Source organism: Mytilus californianus, unplaced genomic scaffold (genome assembly GCF_021869535.1).
Source record: "Mytilus californianus isolate M0D057914Y unplaced genomic scaffold, xbMytCali1.0.p SCAF_8, whole genome shotgun sequence".
In the NCBI taxonomy this organism is placed as follows: Eukaryota; Metazoa; Mollusca; class Bivalvia; order Mytilida; family Mytilidae; genus Mytilus; species Mytilus californianus.
Window position 1 is genome coordinate 15641709 of NW_026262734.1, and position 26271 is coordinate 15667979.

A 26271-nucleotide genomic window follows, 5' to 3' on the forward strand; every position below is an offset into this window, starting at 1 on the left:
GAATCTGCAAAAGGTCTACAGAATTGTTTAAGTAAGTTATCAAATTATTGTGACACATGGAATTTATCAGTAAATATAGACAAATCAAAGGTTATTATATTCAATAAATCAGGAAGAGTAATTAAAAAAGACAATTTTAAGTACAATGAATATGCACTAGAAATTACACAAGAATACAAATATCTTGGAGTATTATTTAAACCTTCAGGTAGCTTTACCAAAGCAAATGAATATTTATGTAAAAAAGCTAGAAAAGCATCATTTTGCATTTCCAAAACACTGCATTCAGACAAACTAAATATTTTACCAAATCTTAAATTATTTGACTCATGTGTAAAACCTATACTTCTTTACTGTAGTGAAATTTTATGTCTAGATACTTTGTTGAAAAATAATGCTTCCATGGAGTCTAGATATTTTTTATATCAACCTGTAAAAGTACAAATTAAATTTGCTAAATACATCTTAGGAGTTAACAAAACTGCATCAAATTTGGCTGTTCTGGGGGAATTGGGTATGATCCCATGCTCTGTTGATGCTATCAAACTGTGTGTAGGTTACTGGCATCATGTAGTCAATTCAAATCCAGATAGTTTAATAAATATGATTTATTCATCAAGTGTTAATAATAACTCAGACTGGTATAGAACAAAAATTAAATTGTTATTTGAAAAAGTTGGATTTAAACATGTCTGGGAAAATCAAAATTCACTTAGTAAAAATCGTTTAACTTTTGCTATAAATAAAAAACTGAAAAATGATTTCATAAAATTTTGGGAGAATTCCATTTCAAAAAGTGTTAATGATAAAAGAGGAAACAAATTAAGAACCTACAAGGATTTGAAGATGAAATTTGATATGGAGAACTTTTTAAAATTAGATATAGACAGAGCTGATATTTCAAACTTTGTAAGAATAAGGATAAGTAATAGTATTCTTATGATTGAAAAAGGCAGACATAAAAAGATTGATTTAGAAAATAGATTATGCCCCCTATGTAAATTTGAAGTTGAAGATGAATTACACTTTACCATAAAATGTACCAAACTCAATGATCTGAGGAATAAATTTTTTCAGAATATTTCTGATATTTTACCATCATTCAATAATCTTTCAGACATTGAAAAATTCTATTTCATATTTCGAAGTAATGATTATGATGTCAGTAAATGTTGCATTAAAGGTATTAATGAGATGTACACGTTCAGAAGTTCACTAACTTAAGTTATTTTATGTTTATATTATATAAATTGTAATACTAGTATCTAAAACTGTACCTCCTCAGTCAAATAGATAGAAGGGGAAAATAAAAATACTCATTATATATTTATATATACACCTCTTTCTTCTTTTTTTTTTATGTTCTGTATTGTTATATAATTGATTGTAATGATTAATGATTGTTCTTTGTGTGTTGATGACAATCCATATTTTGGATTTTATATCAATAAAATCTTTGACTTTGACTTTGACTTTGACTTTGACTTACATACCAATGTCGGACTGTCTGAGATATTTCGGAAATGCAGAAACCTGCGAGCCGGGCAGAAACACACTTAAAACATGTTTAATACTTGTTCAATGTTCATTCTCAATATTTTCTTGTTGATGTATTTGCCAAAGTACATAATTCCTTTGATAAAAGTGATTAAGCACATTATTTATGTTATTATAACTTTTGTAAAAGAGAGGCGAAAGATACCATAGGGACATTCAAACTCATAAGTCGAAAATAAACTGGCTAAAAAAGAAATAGACCAACAGACAAACAATAGTACACAAGACACAACATAGTAATAAAGCATATGAAAATAATGCATTTTTTTTAAAGATAAAAAAAACTCTTTTGATGTGTTTTATATATATTACGTGCTGTTGATGGTTCTTTTAATTCGGTTGACAGTTAAGACTTTTAAACACTCTACAATACGCTTTACACAGTCTTATCAAACAGAGGATTTCACTGATTTAATTAATCGAGTTCTTGGAAAAATCTTATTGCAGAGTACGCATTTGCTGTAACTTTAAGGGGACATTTAAGCCTTCCTAATAACGAAAAGGGTTAGTATGCTAAATATACTTACTGGGACTGTGATGAGATGATTAAAGCTGTAATGTTTCCCCTTTTAACATTTATGAACGTTTCGGTAATCATGAACGTTTATGAGGGTGGTAATGCCCTTTACCGTCAGGCGTCAAACGGTCATTTTCGGCTACCGTTAGCGTCAAATTGATTAAAATTTTATCGTGATTCGTGAAAATATCCTTGTCGTGATTCGTCAGAGGTCTCAAATAAGATCGTTTATCGACAGGTTATACGGAGGTATTCCTATGGGAACCAATTGTGTTCCTTTAATAGCAGATTTATTCCTGCATTTCTGTGAATCACAGTGTGTGTGGCCAAACACAAAAGATCCGTCTAGAATCCAGATAATTGATTAATTTGATAACGTCTGTTACTTTGATGATAATTTTGCTCTAGATAAGCATGACGTCTCTAATATGACTGCGGACATTTACTGGGGGGAATTTATCCTAAATTTCATTAAAACTTGATTTATGGCATTATTTGGCAAACTTTATAACAGTTTTTTCATGAAAATTTTTAAGTGACGCCACCACCCGCCAACAAATATTTTTGCTGAAATATTCTTTATGACATTTTTTTCGCTATGGAGATTCCGTATATCACCAAGTTATCGGGACTAACTGTGCACCACTTATTGCGGATCTGTGTAAGTTTAATAACATTTTCCTATTATTAATACTCCGTTTTTAGATGGTAGCGTTTCATTGGAACCATCGGATGATGTTTATATATCTCAACTTTTTTCGATTCGCCCGTGTATGAAACAACGTATTTGATTTTAACGAAAGACATCTCTGTATTACGCTGGATTTTCGATATCACAAACTTGTCAAAACTAGTACATCATTCGTAAATATAAATCAACGTGCAGACATCTTGTAAGTTCAGGTATTTCACATCCCATCTTTTGTGGTAATATTTATACACAGCACACAAATGCCGTCATTCACCTCAAAAGCTAACCAAACCTTTAAACAAACTTATTTACAAAGGATATAGTTACGATACTGTTGTCAAGTCATTAAAGATGGCATTTTTTTTTAAAATTAATATTGGCTCACTCATAGGGTCTTTGCATCGGAAATAAACACATTTATTTTAAAACCAGTTATTGGCATGATACGGGTTATGTTCTTCTCGTATAATTTATGATGGTATAATACTAAACCACTAGCGAGAGGGATAGTGGTTGATTTTCAAGTGATGAAGACAACCTTACGATCAGTTTAATTGAAGTGTGGAGCTGGCATGTCATTAATTTCTAGAAGACCTTTAAATTTTTAGTTAATGTTGATCATTTTCATGTTGCTTAGTTTCTTCTGTTACCTATTCTAACATCGGACTCGGACTTCCACATTGGGTAGAGGTAAAGGACCGGGGGGGGGGGAGTGAGATCTTACAAAACATGTTTAACTCCACCGCATATTCCGGAACCTCTAGCCTTAAATTAGTCTTGTGAGTTTTTTTTATATAATTTTGGTTCATTTGTATGTTTCGGAGTTTAGTGTGGTGTCTGCCTCCGCCGGGGTGCGGGATTTTCCTGCTGCATTGAAGACCCATTGGTTGCCTATGCTGTTTTCTGTTGTTTGGTCGGGTTGTTGTCTCTTAGACATATTCCCCCATTTCCATTCTCTATTCTACTTATATAACATATTCCCAGTTTCTTTTTCTACCATAATTTAACAGGCGAGAATTGGACTAAATTGAAATCTTTTCCTATTTCATCAGGATAATATTTATAATATATGAAGCAGATAAACATTTTTTTCTTTTTACAATTTCAAAAATAATATATTTTACAATACATACACATTAGATTTACCAAAACAATTGAAGTTTCAAAAATCCACATTAACATTATTGGCCATGGGTTATTGTCTCTAATTTTGTATCGAAAGATTTCATTAAAATCTATGAATTAGTTTTTATCTGATAGACAATACTTAAAATACTTCCAATTAAATGTTGGTTTCGGTTAAGAATGCTCTTATAATAACTCAAATTTGTAAAAATTAAAGTGTTTAACAAAACATAGGCTCAGTATATAGATATCTATAGTTCAGTGACCAAGTGTTCTGAAATACATGGTCACTAAAGTACTGTTTTAAAACCTTTAAGTACCTCATATGAACTTATGATACTGTGAATTTTAGTAAAGATTGAAAACTTTTAGAAAAAGGCTATGCTGTGAAAAAATTCAATTGAAATTTGTCTTACCTCTTTTCTGTTTGATTCATACAAGTTGTTTCTTTTAAAATGCCTTTTTAAAAAAATCATCTGGTACAATCCAGGATCCGTCTAGGACAAATCTTGATATCACATTTTCTACCAGCATATATTGGAATTACTTAAATATTTTACTATTTTTTTTATAGATGCTAATATTAAGTCTTGAAGTGTGACTTTACTTGTAGAATACCGATTAAAACGTGATATCACATCCTAATTTTTTTCGATGATATCAAATATAAAGCCCGTAAATTTAGATACGATCCATGCAAAATCATTGATCCTTTCTATAAACTTTTTTTTCAAAGGATACTAATCTAACACCATAACAAGATCTTTGAATATTGTTTTTGTCGGTACTCACATCGATTTTGATTTTGATAAAAGATAACTAAATATGTATCGTATAAACATTTATAAACTTATGATCCTACATCCCGTTGATATCAAAAACCTTTATTTTGGCATGGCACAATGTCATGCTATTGTCATCTTTACAATAAATCCATTGACTTGTAATGAAAGATGATTTATTCATTAATTGTTATTGACTTTGGAATAGCTTTCAGTACTCGTAAATTAGTACTTTGTATCCTCTGTCTCTATTGTAGTGGTCTTTTCCTTGTGTCGATATGGTGAGTCGAGTCATTTCCAACTATTTATTTAATTTGTTCTTTGGTTGTGCTGTTACATCACTTTCCCTGTTTATAGAAAGGTTGAGCGCTCACATGCAAGTGAAGTCAGACACATTTTATATGTTTCTGACCGTCAAGCCTGGAGCCAATATTTCAGGGGTATTCGTTGGTTGCTTTCTGTCATGTTTGTTTAAGTTTATTGTTTTGTTTTACACCAGACCGTTGTTTTTTTTCGTTTGAATTGTTTCACATTTTGTCAAGTAGAGGCTGACTATAAGGTATGGGGTTTGCTCATTATTTAATGTCATACCTATAGTTGCTTTAACCAGCTTCCATTGGATTATGTTGAATAGTTGTCTCATTGGCAATCATATCACATCTCCTTATTTTATATTTGTTGATATATTAAATTTTGTATCTTCGATGATAATGATGATCTTATATATAAAATGAATATGATGAATTTATACTTCATATTTCCAATAAACACGCGGATGGCAGAGAGGCAAAACTAAGTATTTTTTTTAAAAGATCGGGGAAAAAACGAGTCAAAATTTGAATAATGACTTGAAAAATCCAATTATATGTATGGTAGGACAAAGGTCAAAACTTTGTCAAATTCTGTAACACTACTCAACATTATCTTCCGTCGTCAATAAGGAAAATGTGCAATCATGAATTGTAAACCCAGTTTATGTTAGAACGTATAACTTTTTTTTTAAATGAAGGTCAGTTATTGGTCTAATATATCTTCAAGTACAGCATACCACGTGTATGTACTTCTGTTTAACACCAAAAAAGGCAGAGGTTCTACATGTAAGTTTGCAAAGAATCATTCATGAAATTGTATCACCTTTAATCTTTAATCCGTTCGTCCGTCCCGCAATATGTTAAAGTTTTTGGTTATGGTAGTTTACTAGATGTTGATCGAGGTCACATCAGCTTGAAACATATATTGTACATGTTCATTACGATGTCGTGTATAATCCGAATTACCATGATTACAGCATTTTCTTGATATTGCACAAGCACGGATTGTGGTCCTATGGACTTCTAGCGGATGAATAGCTTGGTTTTCAGTAATCATTAGAAAATAGAACAAAACTGATTCATATAATTATGTAAGTCATAAGTTCTACGGAACAATTTATAGAAATAGTAATGATAAGGAAAAATACGGTAGAATATATATATCAGATAAACAAATATATTTTAAAATGCCGGACAAAATTGACAAAAAGGAATTAGATATAACACGTAAAGATAAAAAAAAAAAGATTGATTCCTTTTGCGTTCTGGTTAAGGTTAAGGAGAAATAGACAAAAATCGACAAAACGAATAAATGAACGAAAACAGAATGGACGCAATGAATGTAATGATGAGAAGAAATCGTAGAAACCCCAAAACTTCAGCAATGGCAATGACAATGGCAAATATCTTATAACGGGAATACAGGTTCTACAAATCCAAGATTTGTCCAATCGCAACTGCAAAATTATGGGTATTTGGAATAGTCAGAAATTTTGCTTTTCGTTAATTCGCTTTACGACCTCCACGGAATGTGTCTGTTCCGAGTCCTTTTAGGTACCAAGAGTGTGTCATTTTCACAAACAAATCCCATGATATAACGTCACTAATTTGTAATCAGAGGCGGGACGAAAAGGTCATTTCTTGATCTTTCTTTCCCAGCTGATATTACTATACCCTAATGATGTGTTATAGTAATCTCAGTTCCCAGTCACACATTGAAGTTTAGAGGCATTTATTATATTACTTCTACTTCTACTTCTACCAATACGTGGCCACCATCAATAAGTTGATTATTTTGCCACTTTTTGGATGCGCATTTGAAATTTAAATATTGAATTGATTTGAATTGTGCTATACATCATATATACAGTGAATTTAAAAACATCTTGGCGTTGATCTAGTTCATCTCATGCAGGTAAGTCTTGAAGCATTCAAGACTACCTGCATTGGTGGCAGTATGTGGTAGGGCATTCCAGTCTCGTATCGTCCTTGGGTAAAAAAGATTCCTTCCGCACTTCGGTCCTACAAGATGGTACTTGGTATCCATTAGTGTTGATGTTTCTGGATAGCCTATCTGGTGGAATGAGAGTATTACTGGTGTCAACTTTCACCATCCCGTTGGCAAGTTTATACATCATTGTACGACTTGATGTTCTCCTACGGTCTTCGAGGGTTTTCCATTCTATAGTTGGTTAAGCATGTCACTAACAGATGATGTGTTATGATATCTGTTAGTGACATATCTGGCTGCTCTCCTCTGTACCATTTCCAGTCGGTTTTTGTTGTTTTGTTGATAAGGATCCCAGACTGTACATGCATATTCTAGAGTCGGTCTTACAAGTGATTTGTATGCAGTTTCTTTTATTATGTTGTTATTGATGTTCAAGTTACGTTTGAGGAAGCCTATGGTCTTGTTTGCCTTGACACATATGTTTTTGATGTGTTCATTCCATTTTAAATCGGAGCTGATGGTGCAGCCAAGGTACTTTTCAGAATTTAGAGATTCGAGGGTGTGGCCATGCATGTTAAACAATCAATGCAATGGTAAAATTTTATAAAAGGATGTGTTTTAAGACGTACTGGTACAGAGTTATTTTGATTAGACTGTAATAATAATTTTATGTGAAAATCATCAGTTTGTCCGTGACCTGAAATCATACGGTCTTCATAAGTTGTATCTAATGTTGTATACTTTGACTACGCATTGTATAGATTGTGCTTAATCCAATAAAATATTTGGACACCTTGTTGTCAATATAATGGATTCTATGCGACTGTCATGCAGGTGAGAGGGTTTCAGCTAGCTATAAAACCAGGTCTAGTCCACCCGGCATTTTCTACATAAGGAAATTACCAAGTCAGGAATATGAAACTTGTTTTCCATTCGTTTGATGTGTTTGAGCTTTTGATTTTTCCATTTGACAAAGGACTTTACGTTTTGAATTTTCCTTGGAGTTCGGTATTTTTGTCATTTTACTTTTTTATTTGAAAAATCTTTCATAACATCCGGAAATTACTACCCGTTTTTTGGTAATATTAAAATCATAACAAAACCCATTTGATTCGTTTCTTTCCCCGTCCCTTACATGATCTGTGACCTGTCAGTTGTGTATCGGCATTGCGTAACATTTGACAGCTTGACGGATAATAATCCCCAAGCATACAAGATACTAGTTGAAAACCAGTAAGTTTCAGATTGTTGACATAGGATCTATAAGCTTTTGCTCTGTAAATTTATGTTTTGGTCTTTTTATCCTGTCCAAATATTATCATATTGACTTCTTGGGATGCTGTTTTAAAATTTTGCTTTCCTGTCTATGAGGGATATATAAAAATAGATATAGAAAAAGTACCATCAGCTAAAGAATAAAGGGCACATGAAAAGCAAAGTAATTCAATACAATGATTTGTACAATTGGCACAAATAATTTTGACAATCGTAAATAAATATGAACATATACAACTAAATTTTAAGATCTTAAGCCATAGAGCCATAAGCGTTAAATGTAAAAAAACAGTAATAAAACACATTATATATAATATCAAAAGGCAAATATTTTTAAAGGGTTAATTATAAGCATGCTGACTATGTGGTATGGGTTTTGCTCATTGTTGAAAGCCGTACAGTGACCTATAGTTGTTAACTTCTATGTCATTTGGTCTCTGGTAGAGAGTTTTCTCATTGGCAATCATACCACATCTTTTATTTTAATATTAACAAAAATACTAAACTCCGATTGTTACATTTAGTTTCCTGAGTTCAAACCATTTATTAATATAAATTCTAATAATTTTCAGTACCTCTAGGTTTTCTTGAATAAAAAACCAATTGAACTTGGCACTTTGTGATTTATCTATATATCATGATTATCTTGACCATACATCCCCCAAATGGGTGTTAAATTGCATGTTTTACAACACATTTTGGGGACTGGTCCAACTGTAAACCCCAAAATGGGACAGGGGTGGGCCCTGAACTGACAAAGCCTGAAAGGTCATCTGTTTGGCTGATTCAGATATTTCGATTCCCATGGGCAGTCAGGTCTGGTTGAAATTTGGACAGTTAATTTGATCCTTTGATAAAGGAAAGAGTCATACTCTCTGCAAGTTAAATTTTCCTTTATACCATGTACCAGTCCAAATTTTCCGCCCTTAAACATGTTAAAGGCCTTCATCATTGTCAACCACTTTGCATGCCTACATGTATCTATTAGATTTGTTTGTAATTTGTTAACCTTATATATATGAAATGTTTGCCACTGGACATGAAGTAAACAACTTTCAATCGATTTTGATATATGAGGACAACTTCACAGTATCATAATTTATGAACATGTGTCATGTCTTAGAAACATATAACAATGAGACAGAAGCTAAGGTATTAAATGGATTTTCAAAAATCATAAATTGAATAAAACCTGACTATACCATGCCTGAAAACAAAAAACAAAGAAAAGACAAATAACAGTCCACAGAAAAATGAAGGATGAGCAACTTAACTCCCAGCCCCAGGAAAAACTAGGGGTTATATTAGATGCCCCTGAAGGCATAGCAAATCCTGCTCCACATGTGGCATCTATCTGGATGCGCATGGCAAGTAGAAAATCAGGGATAAGTCTTATTTTGGGATGTCACAATCAAATCATGCTTTGTGGTTGATCTAGAGAAGTACTTCTTTATCTCAGTTGGTTAGAGAGCTGTCTTGTAACACAGAGGTCCCGGGTTAGAGTCCTTGAAGAGATGATGTGATTTTCTAATAAGAATCATGCTCTCCAGTTACAATCTATAAACTACTGTTTTCAGAGTGAATTTCATAGTATTTTGGCAAATGTACTAATTGATAAAGTATAATCATTGTCAACTGTTGATGACGCTGACTTTAAAATTCCAAAATTTAACTACATGTATTTTGATTGGATAAATCCAATAATCCACTGGTACCAATATAAGAATCTATAAACTTGATAAACTTGTACATATTACAATGTATGTATAGTAATAGTTAGATATATATATATATATATATAAGTTTTGATATTTGTTTTCAGACTTGATTAATATGGAAGAACTTGAAGTTTTGGAGTCTATATATCTTGATGATATCAAAGTAAACAAAGATGAAGGGTAATATAAGCTAAATTTATGTGAACTTTCACAAGAGAAATGATGTATATATTAAATGAATAGCCTATATTCATTGAATTAATTCCTGTACACCTGTTTGTGCACCATTGAAGTAAATAATTTTAAAACATTTTCCGTTAAATGTTTTAGTGTCATATCAAAAAATTTGATGTCCAAAACTTAAAGTGATTGTATTACAAACATCAAGAGGTGAGCCAGGTATAAATTGAGGTCAGTAGAAGTAAGTTAGGTAACTGGCAATTGGTGTATTCATCAGGCATAAAAAATATCTCAGAGATGCAATAATTTCTTAAGTCTAGAAGACATTTCTGAGTATTGTTTGTGAATCCAATATGTAAGAATATGGAATCAGAAGTTATTTATTAAATGGTTGGTGTATTTTGCCATTGAAAGAATCTGAAAATTTGAATCTTGTGAGTCCAAAATTTGTTAGTCAAGAAATCATCTATTTAAGAATCAATGATGCCTGGATGTAGAGGTTGTTAAAAGGGTAAAATCTGAAGTAAGAGTAGCTTTAAAAGGCGTAAGAGGAGATTTTGTGAAAAAATCTTTTATTCCAAAACCAAATAAATAATTCCATGAAAAGTCTTGAGAAAGTGACATTTAAACTAACTTATTCAAATTTTGACCATTTTTGAAGACAAATACCATGAAACATTCTACATTTACAGAGATTCACCAGTCAGCATACAATTACAGTTACACCCAGCCACAGGAGATGAACTAGACAAAAGATATGTTTGTATGACCTTGACATTGAACCTACCTCAACAGGTAAGTAATGTATTTAAAGATATTATACCCACACTCCTAGAGTGGGGCCTAGATTCCTTACATGTTTTCCATTCATTGGTCTGTTCATCCAACAAATATTTCCATCACACTTTTCCCTGCTGCTACTGAATGAATTTCATATCTTGTCAGTAGCTTTACAGTGATGAGTTGTAATATGTCAGCACTTTTGGGTCTGTCAGGCAACTGATTATGTTTGTCAATACTTTGAATTTTTCTATATGTTGAATGAACATACAAGTTTTCGGCTCACAATTCTCAAGTACTGCTGAACAAAAATGACTTCATATTTAGTCAGCAGATTGGCAGTGGTGAGTTGTAATGTTTGAGCTCTGTTACAGATTATGTTAACATTTTGTAAAGGGTAAAAGATAAAGTTTTAAAAGAATTACAGACCTTGGCAGCTGGCAGAATCTCTTGGCACTATATTTAATTTTATTATTAAAGACAAAACTAAAATCTATGTTCCCAGTAAAACACCCACAGTTAATGCATTTGATCATAACAAATAATAATAAAATAATAAATTTAATATCCATGAAATAACATCTTTTTGGGAACCATGGAAATCTGGTACAAGGAATTACATGAATATACAGCTATTGTTTAAATACTTTTCAGTACCCTGATGAAGTACCAGATATTGTTATTACTAATCCTAGAGGTATTGCTGAAGAGGAGGTACAAAGGTATGCAATTAAAATTTTCAGGTTTTATTTAAATTTGCAGAAGAAAAATATTGTGAAGATAATGTTTTTGTTTGAATTATTTTCAGTTATTGAAGTTTTCTTTTTGAACATAGATATAGAAGAAATGATTGAAAATCATGCATGGTAAACACAAAATTTCTTTAAGTCTTTATCTACTTTTTGGTCAAATTTTACTTAGAATTACAAAATTGAAAGTTCAGAGTGCAACATATCACACATAAATTTGTAGAATAACATGAAGACTTGAATACAACCTAATGAAGAAACTTTGACTTTTAGTAAATTCTCTTTTTTGTAGAAAACAAAAGGAGTTTAAATTTTCAATATGTGATGTGTGTTTGATAGAAATCAACCTTTATTATGCAAGTGCACATATACATGTACATGTATAATAGTCTTGTTTTACGGCGGTTCCATAAACGACAAGTCTAGGGTTCTTTGACATCACTTTATTATACAAGTAAACATACTAGGGAAAATAACCCTGCAATAACAATAGCATATAATTATCACATTTATCAATACCACAGTCTTATTAAAGTCTTATACTAGAATCATACAAATAGTATACTGGTGTAATTAACAATGTTACAAGATCGTATGAAATATTCTATTCCATATACAATAAACTATACTGAGTATCAAGAATGCAGTGACATTCATAATATGCAACAAACTTGCAATTATATTTCTAAATACAAATACATGTATCTGATAAGTCGTATCAAATAGCATATCATTATAATCAACCAAGCGTATTATAAACAAGTCGAATGTATCGTACTTCATAAACGAGTGTCATTCATAAAACCTTTACCATACGAAGGTTATTAACTGTTCACTATAGTATTCTAGCTATTAAGTTCGTATGCACTACTGTAATGTTTAATATCTATTATCGAACTCAAGTTAACTGACATATAGGTACAATATAATATGACCCTTACCAATCTGTGGAACCAGGTTATATATCTAACATCTACAGTACAACCAGTATGTTACAGGAACATCATAATCTATGTGTCCTGAAAATAATACACAATAGTAAATACTAGGATCTAGGAAAATAATGATTCCTTATACAAAATACAACATATTAAAGACTGATATAATAAAATCAAGCTATTACACAAAATTACCATATATGGCAATATTAACGCAATTGTCAATGTGACGTCATAGATCCATAACTGAAAGGTCAAGGTCACTTTCAAAATCATTCGTAAATCTCCCTTTCTACATCCAAACTACAGATTCAAATCATATATTCTCAGATTAATACATAAACTATCTTACTCCTATCATATCTAAGGTCTATGGGCATACTTACCTATAAACGGGCAGAATTGTATAGCATGCACTGCATACGCCTTTCATACACCACAAAGAACATAAAATCTACTTACCAGATATAAAGAATGTAATTTCCAATAACTACAGTGATTCCAAAGTATGGAAACTTCAGTGAGTACTAACGAGCACTAAATAGAATGTCTCTATATAAGTTTCATCACTATATATGGTTTAAATAAGAAGTAAATATTAAATATGTATGTCTCCAATTTTCAAGAATTAACCACCATTACTTCTTTTCCAAAATCTGAGGTGTGTCCAGAATGACCAATAAGAACTGACCATAAAGATAAACAAGGTGTGACAATTAATTTACTAATGAGTTGGACGGGTAGATACAATTACAACTTTGCTCAATGAAGTATGACTGACTAGAACTTTCATACAATTTATAGTATAAAGAGATAATAAACTATAAATCAAAAGATCAAATGATCAGAGTGAATGAATAAAGTATAATATCTGGTATGTAATAAAATGTAAAATACTAATAAATGAAATATGTAAAAATATACTCTGTCACACATGTGTAAGACTTTGATCGATTTTGGAACTTTCAAATAGGAAATATAAGATGAATTTTGATCTATTTTGTAGAGTTCTTACATGTATATCAACTAAATTTTCAAACAGTAACAGACTTTGCATAGAGTTTTCTTTCAACCGAAAAAGGTTAACAGATATTGATATTCATTTGCATAGTGTCGATTTCTATCCGACACAGCTCATGTGTTAAAATGCTGTTTGGTTATTTTATTTTTCAGTTTACTTGAAGAATTAGAAAACTTAGCCCTGGAGAGAGTAGGTGGAGAAATGTTATATGAACTGATTGAGGTGAGACTATATTCGTAAGGATATGTGGGGTATTCAATCATAATGACAAGTATTAAAGACAGGCAATTAAACATTTTATAAGAACAATATAGTCCAGGGAAATTCTAATAAAGAAGAAAATATGACTTTCTTACTTAAAAAAGTTTTTAAAAAAACTGAATAACTAAGGGAGAAAACTCTATCTTTGAAATGATTTACTGAACCAGTAAATAAAAGTGACTTTTACATAAGTATTACCCTGACTGACATTGTATCAATATTTGTAGCAAACAAGATACTTCTGTTAAACTTTTTGAAGGGGAGATGATTGGACTTTCACATTATATGTCATTGACCTTTTTTAAAAGTAAGATAGTGTTGGAGTAAATTTCACACAGAGGTAGTTACACTCAATAAATGTATACAACAAAATAATTCTGGTCTGACATAATGAAGGTGAGAAAAGTGGGTCGACTAAGATAAAGGACCAGAAAGGATGAAAATGAGGATATGATGGTTGGGGCAGAAAGTTTTCCCTGCATTAGTCCATCTACAGTGTAATCAAAGAAATGTTGGCTGGAGATTTATACATCAAAATAACACTTTTGATAAATTTGGTGCATTTGAAGTGCCTTTCTTTATTAACATCTTCAGGAATGCTCATCATGAAAAATCTGAAGGCAAGAATGTATAAATACTTTTGGAGCTTAAAAGAATAGCTAAAATACTTGGGGAGCTTGGAAGAATAGACAAAATACTTGAGGAGCTTAAACGAATAGCCAAAATACTTTGGGAGCTTAAAAGAATAGTCAAAATACTTGTGGAGCTTAAAGGAATAGCTAAAATACTTGTGGAGCTTAAAGGAATAGCTAAAATACTTGTGGAGCTTAAACAAATAGCCAAAGTACTTGTGGAGCTTAAACGAATAGCCAAAATACTTAGGGAGCTTAAAAGAATAGCTAAAATACTTGTGGCGCTAAAAGGAATAGTTAAATTACTGAGGAGCTTAAACGAATAGCCAAAATACTTGGAGAGCTTAAAAGAATAGCCAAAATACTTATGGAGCTTAAACGAATAGCCAAAGTACTATGGAGGTTAAACAAATAGCCAAAATACTTGGGGAGCTTAAACGAATAGCCAAAATACTTGTGGAGCTTAAATGAATAGCCAAAATATTTGGGGAGCTTAAAAGATTAGCCCAAACCAACTTAGTATAAAAATAAGAAGATGTACTATGATTGCCAATGAGACAACTATCCTCCAGAGTTCAAATTAAGTGATAGTAAGCAATTATAGGCCACCATACAACAATGGTCAACTTTGTCTGAGGGAGTTGGAACCTTAGTTTCTATATAATTTCTAAATTTTTTAATTGGAAAATTTAAAAATAGTATGTTTTAAATCATGTCAGTGGCAAAGCATTGACTATTGGGTTAATGATGCCTTCAGGGACAAATAGTCTCCCAGTAGAAGTATGGAACCTGTTAATACAGTTAAGTCAAACAGAAGCATACGAGAAGTGCAGGGGTTAACATGTTTCCATAAACCACCTAAACTGGGTTTTTATTATTCTTAAAATTGAGAATGGAAATGGGGAATGTGTCAAAGAGACAACAACCCGACCATAGAGCAGACAACAGCCGAAGGCCACCAATGGGTCTTCAATGCAGCGAGAAACTCCCGCACCCAGAGGCGTCCTTCAGCTGGCCCCTAAACAAATATGTATACTAGTTCAGTGATAATGGACGTCATACTAAACTCCAAATTATACACAAGAAACTAAAATAAAAAATGATACAAGACTAACAAAGGCCAGAGGCTCCTGACTTGGGACAGGCGCAAAAATGCGGCGGGGTTAAACATGTTTTTTGAGATCTCAACCCTCCCCCTATACCTCTAGCCAATGTAGAAAAAACAAACGCACAACAGTACGCACAGTAAAACTCAGTTCAAGAGAAGTCCGAGTCCAATATCAGAATAGGAAACAAAAGAAAATAAACAAAATGACAATAATACATAAATAACAACAGACTACTAGCAGTTACTGACATGCCAGCTCCAGACCTCAATTAAACTGATTGAAAGATTATGTCTTCATCATATGAATATCAGGCACAATCCCTCCTGTTAGGGGTTTAGTATTATACCATCATAAAATATATGAGAAGAACATAACCCGTGTCATGCCAACAACTGGTTTTAGAATAAATATGTTTAATTCCGATGCAAAGACCCTATAAGTGAATCAATATTAAAGCCAAAATATGCAATCTTTAATGACCTGACAACAGTATCGTAACTATATCCCTTCTTAATAAGTCTGTTTAAAGGTTTTGTTAGCTTTTGAGGTGAATACTGACATTTTTGTGCTTTGTAAAGAATATTACCATAAAAGATTGGATGTGAAATACCGGAACGTATAAGATGTCTGCATGTTGAGTTATATTTACGAATGATGTCCTTATACCGATGATAAAATTTAGTAAATGTTTTGACTAGTTTATGATATCGAAAACCCTGGTGTAATAATTTTTCAGTAATACATAAATTTCTCTCGCTAAAATCTAATATGTTGTTACATACACGAGCGAATCGTACAAGTTGAGATATATAAACACCATAAGATGGTGACAAGGGAACGTCACCATCTAAAAATGGATAATTAGCGATAGGAAATGAAAAATCATCTCTTTTATCATAAATTTTTGTATTAAGCTTCCCGTTAATGATATAAATATCAAGATCAAGGAAAGGACAGTGGTCATTGTTAGTATTAGCTTTATTTAAAGTAAGTTCAAAAGGATAAATTTCTTTAGTATACATACTGAAGTCGTCATTATTGAGAGCCAATATATCATCCAAATATCTAAAAGTATTGTTAAATTTTTGTATCAGATGTTGTTTCAATGGTTTATTTTTATTACTGATATTTTTTTAAAGTTAACTCCTCTCAAACAATATTAGGAATTTCAGTTAAACATGAAAAAAGGGAGTTGGAAATATTCATAAGAAGGGTATTATTTATTTAGTTATACGCTATAGTAAATTAATTGTATAATTCTTGCATGTCTTCTAAATTTGAAAATCTAAAAACGATTTGGAACAATTTCAATCCAAAATACTGGAAAATGGCTTTCTTATTGAAACCATAAGTAATTTATTGTGTGTTCATGGGTCCCCAACTTCCTTTTTATTTTACATTACATGCATCTCATTTTTAATGTAAACATAATTGGGAATACTGAATTCAAAGCACACATTTCCATTGAAAAATGAGGTCAATTAAGGGCTATATTGCAACCTGTCTTTTGTTGAGCAATTGTATCAGATTCATTGTCAAGATGAGAAGTTAATGATTTGAACCCAAAATGGCAAAAAAGAAAACTGGAACAAGTACAATTAAGTTTCAATTCTTAATTAAATTTTCATCGTGCCATCTAAAAAATTTATGACAAACCTTATCAACCCATATAGATAATGATATTAAATATTCTTCTGACTTATTTTCAGGTTGCCAAGGAGAGTTTAACTGAAGGGAATGTGCCATACTGCCCCTGTACAATATGTTGTGAACACTTTACAGAGGAGGATATGTTTACCAAGACCGATTGTTATCATTATTTCCATAACAACTGTCTCCAACGTTATATATCACATCAGCTTGATGTACAAGAGCAGGAGAAAAAATCTCATATACAACATACAGAAATTAATGAAGATGACAAAAAGGTACTGTACATAATAGTTAAATTACTTGTTTAACTTAAAGTTTTAGGCAATACCATGTGTGCTGAGTAAATGGCCATTTAAAAGGGTTGGCCAGGTAAATTCAAAGGTCTATCTGACAGACAATGGCAAAGTCCAGTAAGAGTTGATTTAATAGAAAAACAAAGGATATAGGGTATCCATCCATGACACAAAATAAGTACATGCACAGCAAAAAACACACAAAAAGCAAAGGACCAGGCGCTTTTATTGCTGTTCTTCATCTCAAAGACACAGTGAGGCCTTCAACACTGAGCAAAAAAAGGCAAATAAAACTCTCACCTCACTGCAAATTATTTGCATGTTAAGTAATAGACCAAATGTCCAATCATAAGATCTTTAGAACTAATTTAAAACACCAGGAAAAAATCCATTTACCAAGTTGAAAACAAATATTAACTGGAATGGTGGCTGTAATGAAGGGTTTAAGAATTATATTCCAGGAAAAAATGCATTGCACAGAAATGGCTGAATAATTACTGTAAAAAATTATGTATAAAAATATGAGAATTCCTTTGGCATTAGCTGCTGTAGAAAAGGATTTACAGGATAATAAGTGCATTACAATTATTGATTGAAGTGTAATTTTATCTTCTAAATTTAATTGCTCTAATTTGTAAGGGGGAAATGATTAAGCTAGTTTTCACTTTGTATTATTTTAGATCAAGTGTCCTGTATGCAGGGAAGAAATCAGCTATGATCAAGAGTTTTTACTAGATGATTTCAGTAATTTAACAAAAGATGAGACATTCTACCAGCCATCATGCGACCTGAGGGTATGGCAGAAAAATATGGCTGAACTATACTTGAAACAGAAAGAAAAAGGAGGAATAATTGATGTAGAGGCTGAGAAAAACAGATATTTACTCACTGATTCTGATGTAAGTTTACAAGGGGGGTTATGGTTTCTAACTGCCTCTGATGTAGATTTTTAAAGGGAAAAAATAACTCAATGGTTTCTGGTTGGCTTTGATATAATTTTATCAAGCTTTGGATATCTTCTAAAAGATTGAGCTAATTTCAGTTTCAATATAAAAATAAAGAGATGGGGTATGAATGCTAATGAGACAACTATCAACAAGAGACCCAATGACATGGATGCAAACAACTGTAAGTGATTGTATGCGTACCACCTTTAACAATGAACAAAACCCATAGTGTATTAAGATATTAAAAACCAGACTTGACAAAATGTAAAACAATTCAAACAAAAAAAAAAAACAACATGCTAATTTATGTCAAAATAATAAACAAACAAAAAACAGATATGACAGACAGCAACAAACAACAGCCACTGTATTACAAGCTCCTGGCTTTGGACAGATATCACTTAAAGAATACTGCTGCGTTAAACATGTTTATGAGATTTTAACCCTCCACAAATGTAAGTACAGTATTTTAAATGAATTTTGTACTGTGCATTACTGTGTTAAAAGTTCAAATGCTAAATGCACTTCTGTAATATATTATAATCATTGGTACTTATTGTGAAAATGCTGGTGTAGCATGCTGTGCCTGGAAACACCCTTTATTTTATTCTGAAAGTACTAGCGATGGAAAAACTAGATATATTGCAATGCTAGTTCCTTAAAAGTGAAAAAAAAAGAAAATTAAATCCTGAACATTTCATGGGTTATACAAAATAAAAGGAAACAAGATAGATTTGATATTTCAAGGATGGAACTAGCCAGTCTTATGTTATCACAGGATAATCACAATACACTTATGTTAGGACTTTTTGCTTATATTTTCTATGTTATAAGATGGCCACTTTTCAGGTTTATTTATCAATGTAATCACTGGCATTTTTAAAACTTCAATCTATTTTTGTCTTATAATTATTTCCCACTTTTCTATTTCTATACAAACACAATTTACTGTCATTGAAGATTAATAATGATTAATCCATGCATTAAAATCTGAACTTCCAATTGGTGCTTTTATCCAGCTGGGTAATTCTAGCAGATTAGACCAAATGGTGCTTTGATTTATTTAGAAATTATGTAGTGTGTGCAGCTTTTGTGAACCTCAACTTATGTAAATTTAGGTACATTTGCAAATTTTTCTTTATCCAAATAGGTTGAAAAACACTTGCATTTTAAATTTTGATAGCATTATTTGTAATAATTATTTCCTGAAATCACAAAAATATAATCTTGCATTTTTTGTCAATTATTCAACAATTGCAATGATAAATGCATTCAAACATTTCTGAATTTACAAAATCTTCTTTTAAATCCTTTTTCAGAATGAAATTCCTATAATTGTGTCAAGAGTAATATCAGATAATACTGAAAAAGACCAAATAAAGCAACCAAAAGTGGAGAAAGAGGATAACATAAAAAGAACTTCAGTCACATCTAAATGTCATAAAACAGGTCGTGGACAAGGAAGACATGACAGAGAGCCTCATTTTCGTGGTCATAGATTTCGAGATCGATATGATAGGACCCATTCCGCTTCTGATCGACCGAACCAAAGGAGAGATTATGATTATAGACCATCATCAGGTAGACAACAGGAATATTCAAAAAGGGATAATGATAAAAGACCAATATCTGGTAGCAACTATAGAAGAGGGTTTGGAAGGGGAAGTAACTCCAAATCACCTAGAAATGATTCTTTGATTAAGAGTAAGGATTTTAAAGATAACAGAAATGAAAATTATAATCGTAATGAAAAAAATGGATCTGTGGAAGAGAAATTAACTGAAAATGATTCAGATTCACCAAGGAATGAGGTCAAAGTGAATGACAAAAAGAAAAAAGAAAATGATGTAATTAATATAATTGAGTCAAGTGAGTCAACTGCTGAGAAAAAAATGGGAAATGCAGAAAAGAGTGATTCAACAAGTGATAAAGGTACCAGGGAGATTAAAGTTGTAACAAAGAATGAATCAAATCTTGAGGAGAATATGACTGCTACTGATTCAAGGATTTCTGAAAAGGACAAAGTACCAGCAAACAGTTCCAAGCTTCCAGTATCAAACACACAAACTAAAGATTCATCACAGATTGCTTGTGATCAAGTTAAGTATGATCGATATAGAGGTAGAGGTCAAAGGAAGCATGCTGGTGAAGTTAACAGAGGGGGAATGAAAAGTCAAGGTCGTTTTAGGGATGAATATCATCATGAGAATTCTAGATGGAGAGATCAAGATCATTACTATGGTAACAGAAAATATTATGATGATTATCGTGATAGTAAACACTATGATAGGAGAGGTCAAGGTCAAGATAATAGGAAAGGTCAAGGGCAGAATTATGATAGAAAAACTCAAGGGTACTATGATAACAGAAAAAGCCATGAACCAAAACACAGGAGTGAAAATAACAGAAAAACATGTGAAGCAAAAGATCCGGAAAAATTGTCTTCAAGTGATTCAAGGTCAACTGAATCTGCAAAAACTAAAGAACCGGGGAAATTGTCTTCAACTGATTCAAAATCAACTGAATCTGCAAAAACAAAAGATGTTTCAAATTTTGACAAAAGTAAAACTACTCAAGAACAAGGTGCTAAGTCACATGATTTAAATAAGAAGGAAAAGTCGAGGCATATACGAAAAGATGTACATAGGGAAGAAAAACCAGAAGTACCTCACAGAACCAGTATTAACAATTCAAAAATTAATTCAGATAGACAAGAGAAACAAGGATGTGACATAGTAACACGGAGCTCAACTACTAAAACAGTTAACAGAACTAGTAGGCCTCCAGGATTTGAAGTTAAAGGTCCACCACCTGGATTCTCAGAAAAGTCTGTCAAACCACCACCCGGGTTTTAGTATATTGCTTACCACTTCAGCCTGCTTGGCTTTAAGTTATTATGTAATCAGCTCAGTTTAAAATGTATTTGAAGCAACAAGATTTCGCTGTATTTTATCATGAATGCAATTGCTCCATTCCCTCAGATTTATTACGGTTGTTCCATTTAAACATACAAGTACTGGTGCCCAGGGAAGGCAGTTTGAAAATGAGGTAACAATCTAAAGGGACAATTTGAGAATTTCTGTTACACTTTCACTGTAAAAAAACACTCACCCATGAATGAGATTTTCATGAGTCTTCTGTGGTTACCATGTATGTTTTTATGGAACATCCGTTTGATATACTCTCATAAATGGAAGCATATCTATGTATTAAGCTACCCTACTGTCTTTCTGTATTATTAGTTGTTGAATGCATAGAAAATATTTCTATTTTTATGACATAACGAATTATTAAAGGTTTTGTAGAAGTTTTCCAGAAAAGTGCATTGAGGGTTGGAAGGCACACAAAATTATCTATGTATTTGTGATTCAAATGAATCCATATAGAGTGAATAATCAGATTTATTTATATTTTGCATGGGTGGTGGGTGTTACCTAACAACTAAACAACCTATTTTCTGGAAACACTTTTATGTTATTTTTAGCTTACATGTTAAGGAAAATAAATTGTGTTCACTTGTGTATTAATGTTAAAATATAACTTACATTTTGAGTTGGAACCCCCTCCCCCCCTCCTTTATCCTGGGTTGGAAACCCCCCTTTTATAAATGGCTGGATCCGCCCCTGCATTTTGTTCAGTAAGTTTGAGTGATAAGTTAAGGTTTTCGTTACTGAAATACAAAACATATTTCTTTGAACAATTTTTATTGTGGAGTGCCATTTGTAGGAGGTATTGTTGTTATTCAAAACCAGGAATTTAAATGCTAACAGTTAACACAAAAATAATTCCCTTTGAAGGTTTTGAGTGAATTCTTGTAAAAATTAATTATTAGAAGATGATTGCTGGTTGGTGGACTGCCATTTAATTTAGTTTAGTATAGTATAGTTTAAACATATTTATTCATGACCATTACAAAGATATCATCAAACAAAGATAGAGTATAATGTAAGATTCAGAAACAATCTGTACATAGCTTATATTGATATATGTTTTCTTGAAATACCAGTTTACAATTTCATGAACATAGTATGCTGTGTTATAATGTTATGGAACAGGAATAAATAAATAATCACATAATAGACAAAAGAAGAAAAAAAAGAAAAAATAATTAAAATGCAAAAGAAAGAAATAAATAAACTTAAATATATGCAGTTTTAACAATATATTATTATTTCAAAATTGCATAAAGGATGATCATTTAATATCTCTAGAATGTACATATAGATCCTACAACTGCATCAAGTGTGATACGATATTTCACCATTCGAGACCTGCCAAGCGTTTTAGATATTTAAAATTTAACTGTCGAGAGTGGATAAATATCGTATTGCACGAGATTTTGTTGTGGAATCTGTTTCTCTTATAATTTAAGTCGACAATCCTAATCCTTCTTTTCAAATGATCAGAAAGAAGATGTGTTCTTTCTATGTGATGTAATCGGGCATGGTTGCCTTTTTTCATGACGTCACAATAGGAAATGCAGAGGAAAGCAAGAAAATTTAACGTCATAATCGAATTTTGACCAATGAAGAACTGAGATCAAACGAACCACACGTTGATCAAATAAAAATAATCAACAGGTCACGAAAAGAATAAATAGACAAAGAATTAGAGAAAGAGATATATGGGAGTTAATCACCTACTATTTCTAGTAAATGTACTGGTAGTTCCTTAAAAAATAATGATTGAACAACACAAATTAATTTAGTTCCAAAATAACCAAAATAAATGGGACTCCAAAACAAATTTTCATAGTTACGTTGACTGGAGAAATTAGAATTTTTTATGATGTGTAAAACATTTTTATTCTATCTGTATTTCCATGCATCTCTATAACAGGGTAATTAGTTTTCATTCAGTGTATTGTTAATTTTTGAAAGCTGCATTTGAAATTGGTATTATTAAACCTGGTATTTCAAATGCTATGATTTGTCAGCAAAAAGTATTTATTTCTTTGTGTTTTCCCTATTGGTTGTAAGCCCATTGAGGGTATCTTTGTAGATTGCAAATTTCATCATTTCTAAGGCTAATCCTGTGCACAATGATTTATTCTTGCATTTTCTGATTTTCATTTTCCGTAAAGATCAAATTTGCTTGAGCAGATATTTATCACAGTAATATCTTAATTACAAAATGAATGAAAATAAACTTTTCACAAAATGTTTCCCAACCACTGATCAGTATAAACACTATAACTATTTACATGCATTATTTTTACCAGTGTATGTCATGCAGCTTTTAAAGTGCACAAGATAAAATAATGTGATATGGTAAGATTGTCAATGAGATAACTATCCAACAGAGTCCACATGATGTGGATTTGTCAATGAGATAACTATCCAATAGAGTCCAAATGATGTGGATTTAATCATTGATAGGTCATCCTACATCCTTCAACAATGCAAAACCCATACAATATAGGCTAGTCTGGGTTATAAAAGACACCAACATGACAGAATGTGAAACAAGAGTCGTCTGTAGAATTTTGAGTATCTTGCATCCCAGCTCACATGAATCTTATTATTTCCACCAGCCAATCATGGCCAGTCCACTTATGTCCTTTCATATTTTACATTGATATTGTAAATATGCTTAATCAAAAAAGCTAAACTATTTTTTACAAGGTATTGTATGTTAAATTCTTGTGATGAAAGAAGGGAATGGCATGTCCCCTCTATAGGGCGAGCACAGGGGACAACAGTCCGAAAAAAAAGAAACAGATTACAAATTTGTGCATTGAGGAAGAATAGTTTTTGGTGGATATTTGAATTTGCCAAAGTCTGCATAGAAACCTATAGATGATTTGTTCTTTGCTGAACATTTCAATTTGTGGTTTCCCTATACCCACAAAATCCATGAAAACTGGTACCCCACGAATGATGATAAACCTACAGTAGTCATTGTAGCATTGATAATATTATAAGATATGATGAATAAAACTGAAAATGGAAACTGGGAATGTGTCAAAGAGACAACAACCTGACCAAAGAGCAGAAAATGTATGTATTGTGTGGTGTATAAAGTCCAGTGGCAAATATTACAGACATATCAGTACAAGAACATGTTGAAGTGATGGTTTGTACTAGACTGAGAAGATGAGCTGGATTTTAAATATGCTAGTTAACAAGGTAGCAGTCAGCAGGACATGCCACCCTACCCAAACACATTATTTTAATTTCATGCTATCCATAAATGCAAAATACATAGCAGAGAAGCGACAAATACCAAGTTTTGAAGTCTTTGGTTTGTCTTGCCACAGATCAAACTCATGACCACCCCCACTTGAGGCTTACACTTTACCATAATACCATCTTGTGACATTACATTTCAAAAAAATTTTGAGCAACTGTTTCCATTAGAATTGATGCAAATAATTAGATTTGGAATCAACCTATCATGCATGGATGCCAAGTGAGTAATACAGACTCTAAACTCTAGTTATTAATAAGTTGATTTTCAGTTTGATAGGATTAAATGCTCAGAAGTTGTCTTTCTTCTTGTACTATTGGTTACACAGAAGACAGGTCTGTTTGAAGTTCTCTTTTATAAAAAATACATGTTCCTGAACTTCATCACTCTCACTGAAGCTACTGTTTGAATTTTAAGTATAAGTAAAAAATAAATTACAATGATAGATAATTCTATTAGGTGAAGGTTCATATGTCATGTTGATTTATGTTCAGATGACAGTTTAAATTTGTGATATGTACCGATAAAAGGTCTTCTTGCATACTGATATTGTAAAATATCCTCTGCAAGTCACAATATTAATAATTTTTACATCGCGATGACCTTGAGGTCACTCCGATGTATTACTATCGCCTAGATTTCCATTATGTAAATTAGTTTTGGGTTTGTAACCGATCTATAAACATGATAAATATGCGCACATAAACGAGTGCAAAATAACATTACTTGTCATTTGATATAAATACATCTCTTCAATGAATACTGATAAAAATATTTTTGTTTACAACATAAATTAATAATGTGAAAATGTTTTGTAGTTAGATATATATATATATAAGTAAAAAATCATTGATAATATCAATGCACACGTACCGAAAAATTGTGTTAAAGCATGCGGAAGAATATCTCAAAGAACGTTTTGCGACAGGACCGGTAACTCTGTAATTGTTTTTGCGGGAAAATATGAATGCCTACTCGTATCCAATCTTAGAAAAATCGAATTTTTACAGAAAAGTGTCCACCATGCACTTGCATTGCACTATTATTAGACTGACAGTAGAATAGAATGATATACAAACGGATGCAAATCATATATATATATGTAACTGTTATTTTAATATAATATATAACAACAAATCAGTGTATACTGATTTGTATCACTACAATATAATAGTTATTACGGTGAAGTTGAATTTCCTGTCATTTATTCATCATACTCGCACGCACTTGTCTAGAAAAAAATATATCTCTGTACATTAACCTCAGTTTCAGGTAAAGAGATATGTTGTTTTTTTTTCTGAGACAAGTGCTTTTGACCATCCTCAAGAACTTGTGGTCATCCGATGTTCAGTACTTCAGTACTTTGATTTTTGCAAGTGAGTGTAAGGAACATCTTCACTTTATCTGTCTAACCAGCTTGTATTTTTTTTACGTTATCTATATACCAAAATCTTAATGCTGTATATTCAGATTTTTTTGCGATGTTTCTATTATTGTGAAAATTGTGGAAAGAAAATGTATCACAAAAATAAAACCCTGACTTTTAAATTTTGATAGCATTATTTGTATGCACTATTTTTTGAAATCCCAAT

At 31.9% G+C, this 26271-nt stretch overlaps 1 protein-coding gene across 1 annotated transcript; it reads left to right on the top strand.

Moving 5' to 3' along the window:
- The first annotated feature begins 8064 nt into the window (after window positions 1-8064).
- LOC127712103 (myb-like protein X) lies at window positions 8065-23690 on the top strand. The gene is made up of 8 exons (XM_052218306.1): window positions 8065-8167; window positions 10032-10107; window positions 10800-10902; window positions 11542-11609; window positions 13748-13817; window positions 17307-17525; window positions 18224-18442; window positions 19810-23690. The coding sequence occupies exons 2-8, from the start codon at window positions 10043-10045 to the stop codon at window positions 21343-21345; spliced, it is 2280 nt and encodes a 759-aa protein (XP_052074266.1). The 5' UTR covers window positions 8065-8167; window positions 10032-10042; the 3' UTR covers window positions 21346-23690.
- Window positions 23691-26271: the final 2581 nt, after the last annotated feature.